Source organism: Pleuronectes platessa, chromosome 18, assembly GCF_947347685.1.
Source record: "Pleuronectes platessa chromosome 18, fPlePla1.1, whole genome shotgun sequence".
Taxonomy (NCBI): Eukaryota; Metazoa; Chordata; class Actinopteri; order Pleuronectiformes; family Pleuronectidae; genus Pleuronectes; species Pleuronectes platessa.
In genome coordinates this window covers 21298297-21306786 of record NC_070643.1, presented here as the reverse complement: position 1 = coordinate 21306786, position 8490 = coordinate 21298297, and the positions used below count along the sequence as shown (strand labels likewise).

The window sequence follows — 8490 nt, the reverse complement described above, 5'->3', positions numbered from 1 at the left end:
ATATTACTGGTTCAGCTTAAAGTTGAAGGAGAATACTGGTGATTTTTGTTTCTAAAGCATAACGGATGTATTTATTACCTCCGACATGCCGGTTATGTTTTCACCCTTGTCCGTTTTTTTGTTAGGGAACCCGATTATGCAAAAACTACAGAAAGAACTTTCTTAAAATCACTTTCTGTAACATTTATTTTTGATCATTTTCACCAATTTCACAGAGAATAATTAATGGCTCTTGAAGAGAAAAATCTGGCACTTAAATGCATTATTTTGGCAGTTTATTTGAATTAAGGGCCTTGTCGGAGGTCGGTTATGTTTTCATATTTTTGTGACACTTTCTTTATTTCGTCATTCATGCAAAATTGTACCATTCTGGCTGGAAAAGAGAAAAAAATATGAAATTTGGTGGAAGGATGACACATGGACCAAAAAAGGAACCCGTCGCCAAACATTAAAATTAAGACCTTTGTTTGCAATTTCACTAATTTCCTTGCATGGGATTAATTAATGTATCTTAATGAATACGCTCTACTGAGTGCCATGCTACTTATTTTGGGTTCTGCAATGTAGTTGAGCTACAAATAATAGGCTGTTTTAAACTATTTACTTCCAATAATGAATTTGAATTATCTGTTAAATGTGTAATATGAAACAAGAAGCCTCCATTTGGCTCGGTTAACATTTCAGTTTAACTTCTGCTGGAGTTTCAAAAAAAGAATTTCAATGCACGATCTTACTCTGAGCAACTGTTGTTAAGTTTTTGTTACTCTCTCATTGAATGCCATGATATCTATATCAACTCAATGTGGTCTACAGTTTCTGTGAAATCCCAACATTAAGAACATCCACTCTCTCCATCGTCACGTGGTTTTAGTTTTGGGAAACCACAGCTTCAGGGTGGCTCCAGGCTAAATGTTGGTTTTATCCCATGACTCAGGCGGGTGAGGTATTGTCATCGTCAATATTCCTGCTGTTGCTTTTTCAGAAAAACTTAGCTGAACTATTTTTTCATTAGAAAAATCGTCACCTTTGCTTTTCACTCGATTTTGTACTTTATAGAAATATGGGTATTTTCTATAAGTCAGTAGTGTCTGTTAGATTTCTGTGATAATAAGGGTAATGAATGATAAATTAATATATTGGTGTTAGGAAAATTAGCTTTTTTTTAATTCAGACTATATATTTTGCTTTATACTGTGTTTTTTTCTGTGTTACATTAGAGTTTTGATTTAGTTGAATCAATCAATCAATTTGCATGTCAGAAACTCAGCTCTGCTCACTGGTTTCTTTTACATTCAGGTTTTGTTTTTGTATTTGTTGCTCTCATTTTAAAAGAAATCACGTGACTTCTTCAAACTTACAAATGTGAGAGAATCATTGACTTTTACAATACTTCACTGCTCTGTCATGGAGATTAATCAGTAATTATTTATAAACCGATAAGACCTTCTGGCATCCAGCACAGACTTTTGTAAAGCTTCTCTCTTTTCTGTATCGAATGAATGGTTGCAATTAAAATAATTTTAAACAGAGTGAATGAAATAATGTTTGATATTTTGTGTTGATGCTGTTTCCATTTAGACATACCCACTTCCTGAACCTGAGATAAATACATTTCTATATTGTGAAATTATATCAAATAGGTATTACAATAATAATCCTGTGAAAAACTGTTTTAGGAAATTTCAGTAGCAAAAATAAAGTAAACAGAAAGAAATGTGTTTAATTCTGACGTCTAACTTTTAGGGCTTCCAGCCAGCAGGGGGCGATCAAAGGATATTGTTCAACCTTTAGGAGCTTTCCTCTCATCCATATTTATACTATGGTGAATTGCAAGCACAAAACAAAACAAAACAAATAATGAACCTTGTTATTTTGTGTTCTGACATTCTTCTTCTTCCCACTTGTCCTGTTTTGCACTTCAGGGCCACAGTATTATTAATTTATAATAGTCTATACAGTCAATCATTACTTTTACTCAAATAAAGTTGTGACTGCTTCTTCCACCATTACATTATTCTATCCCACTCCACTTCCGGCTCCACTTCCTGGTCCTGCAGAAGGCGCCCTGGCCGTTAGCCAACCAGGGCGGGACGGGATGTGACGCTGCGTCTCGCGCAAGGAAGCCCCTGGACTGGGCGCGCCAAATTTCAAAGGACTTCCTCCTGGAGGACGGAGCTGCTGCGGAGCCTGAAGAGAAATGGCGACAAAATCCCTGTGAAAAAGCAGCATCACAGTAAATCCGAGGCGGACGTGGCGGCCGGGAGTCTGCGGGTCGAGTGGCCGGAGGAAGCGAACCCCCAGCGGCCGGAGATTAGCAGGAGCAGCCGCTCCCCTGCAGCTGGTGTAAGTGGCAGCTTTGACTTTCATTCGAACGTCAGCTAGCTTAACGCGAAGCTGCGTCCGACGAGCTAAACCCAGCGAGACGTCCCCTCGCTCCGTGGATCCGGTTCTGACCCGGCCCGGCCCGCGTGTCACGGACTGAACGAGTCTCCTCCGGGTTCTATGAGCTGTAGACGGAAGTTTAAAGTGTCGCTCCGGTTCCCTTTTGTTTCTCGCTTTGTGTCCTGCTCCCGTGATTTGATGCTGCACATGCGCTGACGTTTACATAATGAAACTGAGTCTGACACCGGGTTCAGTTGAACTGTGATCGAACCTGTTTCTGAAGAGTCCAATACAACGTGTCTCTTAAATCTAAGCATCTTGTATTAGGTATAATGTCCGGACACTAAATAGAACAATTCACCTTAAAGCCATTTGTTTCTTTTAATGGTTTTTTTCTTTTGTTCTCTCTTTCAGATCTGAGGCTGTCAGGCTTCCCACCTGTGAGACGGCTGATGTCAGGAGCCTGGGATTCTATTATCTGCAACACACACACACACACACACATACACACACATACATACACACATACACACAGCTGACAGCCATTCCCACATAAATATGAAATGTCAGGACTGAAAGTCACGGCTGTCAGGTTTTTACGCAGATTAGCTTTTCAAGCTTTTAATGTTTAATGCACCTTTCACATTAGCATCACACACACACACACACAGACACACACGCGGGCTGTCCAAGTTACAGGAAGCCTTTGTTCTCAAACCCTCCGTGGTACACCCGTCACTCCGCGGGGGGGGGATTTAGTCTCTGAGCTGGAAACACAGACTCGTTTCCTCATCAGCTCACACACGGCTCTGGATCCTCATTATTTATTCATGCACTGGCAGCAAGTCATCAACTTCCCATGCTGCTGAAAGCACCTGTTGCCTAAAGCCCCTGCACCTAACCTCTAACCTCTAACCTTCAAGCCTGGGTGATACTATCCCACCCTGTCGAGCTTGGAACTCTATCATCGAACCCAAATTCATTCAACCCATGTTCACTAGTTAAGAGTTGGACCCCAGAAGGGGCCTCCTGTAGCTCAGGGCCGTTCACAGATCGGTTGGGGCCTCTGGGTGGGCCGGGCGGAGGGTTCGGGGGTGGCAGACGATCAGCCCCCTCAGTCATGGTGTCCGGGGTGCAGCCGTGCTTCCAGCTGCTCCGGATCGGTGCGTCGACGGGCGACTCGGCCCGGGACCTGTACACGTTCAGGCCGGCCCTGAGCCACTCGGTGTTCCGTCTGGGCCGGGCGGCGGAGCTGTGTGACGTCACGCTGGACTCCACGTCGGTGTCACGCATCCACGCCGAGCTGCACGCAGAGAGGGAGGCGGGCGGAGGGGCCGCGGCGCCGCAGGAGGAGGGCTGGAGGGTCCACATCAAGGACAGGAGCAGTCATGGTGAGGCTGAGTCAACACAACACCAACACAACACCATCATCAACACTTAGAAAGACACATTCTAATACATTCACGCTCCTCGACAGTCATTGGCAGCATCCATGCAACACGACACTCTGGAGTTTTTGAGAATCTAAAATGTGGAAAGTTGAAGTGGAATGTTTTAGATTAGAATCTCTGGATAGACACAAACTGAGATGTTTGGAGATGAGGACTCAGTCACTGGTAATCTCTCCCTGGTCGGTTCTTATCAGTCGCGACTCGTCTGTCAGAGGCGAAGGCAGAAACGTGTCGGGAGCAGTTCCACCTCGTCATCGCTCCAAGATATGAAATCCTTCATTGTGCTATTATTTTTTTGTAATTAATCCAAATCCAGTGAAGAGGATCTGCTTCCTGTTTACACTGACACACACACACACACACAGAGTAGACGGATATCGTTGTTTTATTCTCACACTGCACAAACTTCTCCTGTTTTCTATACTATATATATTAGTTTAATTCCATTCATAGTTTTCTATATATTTTACATTCCATACACTTAACTATTGCATGTGACTTATTATTTAATGATACCTATTTTGACTTTAGACTCTTGCTTCTGTGATATTGCAAATGTCCCTATTATGGGACTATTAAATGGTTCCTATCTTATCTTAACACAATGATGTCTTTTTATGGATGCAGCCGTTGTGGTAGAGGATCTGAAAATCAGACGCACAACTTGTTGTTCATGGACAAAAAGACAAGTATTTTGGTTTTGAGACACACAGTTGGACGCTCGCTCGCTGGTGTCACAGAAATACAAGTGATGATGGAATCAAATCTTGACCCGCACACATTTACACTTTTGTGTAGTCCTGCTGAAAAACACACAAAAACAAATGCTCATAAAAAACAATAAGGTGGATTAATAACAGTGAATATGACGCTATCAGACGCAGTGAGACACAAATGTACAAACTTAAATATATTACTTTTCTACGTCTGTGTACTACTGGTCATCAGTGACAGAGGAAGTGGTACAAGGTGAAGGCGCAGGAGAGAGAGAGTCTTCACTTAAGGGCGATGGACTGTGTCTGACAGGCTCAGAATTTAAACTATGCTCTTACTGCCTAATTTTTCAAGTAATTTCACAGTCGGTTTCACACACTTTTCATTTTTGCTATTAAAATGACTTTTTAGTATTCACGGTGCATTTTTCGTTTTGTGGAACGCTGTCATGGCCGTTTGATTTCCTTGTAGCCTTCCACCTCCTCAATTCTAGGTCCATTTCACAAACACTTTCACATTCCCCTTCCACTCTGGAAGCTGTAAACACATTTAAAGTCAACAAATGACTTTATTCTGATGCTCTGCTCACTTTATTCATTCTGTTTTTTGACCGGCAGACTTTTAGATTTTTAACGTTGTGTGACATCGCCTTCAACTTCTGTTTGGACTGATCAGTCTGAGTTGAAGCAGAGTTTTTCAGGCTGAACCAGACGATCCAACCCGGTGCCAAACACTGTTGGCGTTAGTTTCATTAAAAGATAAATCATCTGTTTCCAGGCACCTGGGTCAACGAGGTGCGCCTCCAGTCTGGTGTCCAATGGGAGCTCTCAGATGGCGACACGCTGACCTTCGGTGGCGAGTCGGCTCCGGGGAGCCCCGAGTTCTACTTCCTCTTCCAGAAGGTCAAAGTTCGCCCGCTGGACTTCGATGCCATCACAATCCCGAAGGTAATATTAGTTGTTCGAGGAGTCGGCAGAGACGGAATCGACTGTTAAATGTTCTGTGCAGCTTCGGGTCACCAGTGCAGATTTTAAAATGATGTACTGCAACAGATGAAGTCCTGCACTGTGCGGCTTCATAACTGAGACTGAGGGTCAGTTTATCTTTAGGAGTTTGTAGTTTAAAAACAAGTGTGGACTGGTGTTGATGTTCAGTGTCACTTCCTGAGCCGACAAGTCCTTCTGGGTTTGAAGAGGAAAATCTATTTACCTGTCAGGTTCGGGACGGGTTCGGTCCCGACTCGGGCAAGCTGCAGTCGGGTTGGATAGAAATTTAGAAATGATGTTTGAGTTATATCATAAAAAGTTACATAGAACAGACGTTCAGGTATTTTTAAATCCGTCCATGAGGAAAACTGTAATTATAGATTTCCATCTCTGTTCCCAGGCAGGAACCTTTTCCTCTGACTTGCAGAACCGGATCCGAACGAACCAGGACCGCAAGGTGGAGGCCAACCTGGACCTGTCCAAGCTGTCAATCAACCGGGCCACCGTCATCCTCAACTCCATCGGCAGCCTCAGTAAGATGAGCGGCAGCGCCTGGACCTTTAAGAGAAGCTACAGCCACGAGGGAGCTGTTTCAGACCCAGGCTCCTCCTCCTCCACACCTCCGCTCGCCGTTAGCTTCTCCGCCCTGCTCCCTCCCTCCACCCCTCCATCGTTCTCCTCTGCAGCTTCAGTGCCTTCAACAAAGTCCGTCCAGCCGACCTCCAGGAGCAGGAGGAAGTCGGCTCACACGGTGCTCCTCGAGGACGACAGCTCAGATGAGCCCAGGAGTCGAGGAGGTAAGACCCTGGAAAGGTTTTTAAAAATCCCACTGGTAACTCCCTGAGCTCTCTGCAAACAAAAATACAGGTTTTGACAAGAACATTTATTTGGCTCAGAAAATTGAAGTTAAACTCACTATTTGAAAAAAAAGAGTCAGGATGTGGTCATTTGCTTCTATCACAACATTTCATTTCAATGTGGTTCAGTTCTGACGGGAGTTAAGGAGGACGGACAGAAACCAAAAGGGAAGAAGAGGCGGCGGCTCTACAAGTCGGAGTCGGAAGGTTTCAGCTCAGTTCCTCCTCTGCCGCTGCAGCCCAAGAGCCACAACGACGTCCGGAGGCCCCTGGAGGCCAAGCCCTTCCCTGTGGGCATCAGGACCATTGGCAGTTTCCACGGCGCCATGACGAACAGCCGACTCAACCACCACCTCCTTCAGGCGTCGTTCACCAACGCCGCGGTTCACAAACAGGACGTGCAGACGATGCACCGCATCAAGACGGTGGTGCAGGGAAACATCGGCGCTTTCCGCCAACAGAAACCCGCCCACAGCTCGCCGGCGGCGCAGAGGGGCCGGCGGAGGGCCCACAGCTCTCCGGTTTTCTCTCCCCTGGTGGTGGGAGGGGAGAACTACAGCCTGGCTTCGCCCTCAGTGAGGATCCACACGGAGGAAAGAGGAAGAGTCCCGTTCAACAGGTTTAACCATCTAACTAGGTGAGAAGTTAGGGCTGCACGATGCATCTTTAAAATCCAGAGGCCGATTCATAATCAATCCTTTCCTCTAAAACACTCCTGAGACTGAACAATATTTTATTCATCTACCATTAGTTGACAATGTTGAAGTTAAAAATGTTTTAAATGCTCGTCAAATAGTTGCAGCAGACTGATGCTAATTATCTGATAAATCTGAACCTCAGAGTAGAACTGTTTATATCCTGTAAATCAGAACCAGAATTACTTGTTTGCACGTTTCCTGGAAAGATTTGTAGAAACTGAGTCGGTGGCTGTTTGTTTTTAAATGGAATAATCTTAAATGATCACAACTGATATTAAAGATTTATGTGTTTTGATATTTGCTGCTCTCTGTCAGATCTTTTGAAATATAAACTTGTTAAACCATAATGTTAAAAGCTTCATTTGATCTCCAGCCCTTCATCTCGCTCCTCCTCCTCTTCTTCATGTCTTCATTGTTATTCTCTCTCCAGCAAGCGACGAGGCCGCCCCAGAAAAAACCCTCTTCCTCCGCGGCCCTCCCTGCCCTCTCCATCCTCCTCATCCTCCTCTTCCACCTCCTCAGCCTCGTCCTCCTCCTCTGGCTCCTCCTCTTCCTCCTCAGAAGATGAGGATGATGAGGACGACGAAGAGACAACAGTCGGGACAGTGGAGCCGTGTGCGGCGCCGCGGTGCCGGCTGCCCCAGCAGGACACGGTGCAGTGGATCCAGTGTGACGTGTGCGACGCCTGGTTCCACATAGACTGTCTGCATGTCGACCGCAAGAAGCTGCTTGTGGACCCGACCGCTGACTTCCACTGCGGCTGCCGCTGACTGGACAGAGCTGTGACCATGAAATGAAATAAATGCTCCAGTTTAGACTTTATAAGTTTCCACATATTCCCCTAAATGTTTAATTCCTTCAAACTCACACGGAAACAGGCTCCTACTTCCTGTGATGGCCCAGGCGGCTCTTCTATCTTCACCCTCGTCAGCAGCTGGTGGGGGGGGATAATACTTCCCTTCAGACTTTTAGGCCTCGATCTTTCCAGGTTGGAGGATTCGTGTCCTGACAGTCAAACGAGTGCTTCCACAAACCTGCTGTTGAGTCAGTTTCAGGGTTCAGATTTAGAGGCAGGAGGCAGAACTGTGATGAAATGTCTCGGGTCAGATTTCATTATGGCCTCGTCTGCCTGGAGAGTTCTGATCAGGGTGGGGGGGGAGCATGATGAAATGTCTCCTGGTAGACTCCCACCGTGGCACCGGGGGGGGGGGGGCAGGCGGCGGTCAGGAGGATTGATGAAATGTGTCGGCAGCCGACTCTACAAGGTGATTAAACTCTTCGGTGTCTCCGTGTGGCCTCCCGCACTTTTTTTACAAAACAGCTCAATTTTTCAGAGCAGAACTGGACCTTCCAGCTTCCCCTACCTCTGCCAAAGAAAACAGCGCTGGGACCGGGCCTTCCC

General features: G+C 45.7%; 1 protein-coding gene across 1 annotated transcript; it reads left to right on the top strand.

Annotated features, from left to right (window-relative positions):
* The first annotated feature begins 3502 nt into the window (after positions 1-3502).
* tcf19l (transcription factor 19 (SC1), like) lies at positions 3503-8240 on the top strand. Its single transcript, XM_053446258.1, has 5 exons — positions 3503-3773; positions 5325-5494; positions 5934-6330; positions 6520-7027; positions 7519-8240. The coding sequence occupies exons 1-5, from the start codon at positions 3503-3505 to the stop codon at positions 7856-7858; spliced, it is 1686 nt and encodes a 561-aa protein (XP_053302233.1). The 3' UTR covers positions 7859-8240.
* Positions 8241-8490: the final 250 nt, after the last annotated feature.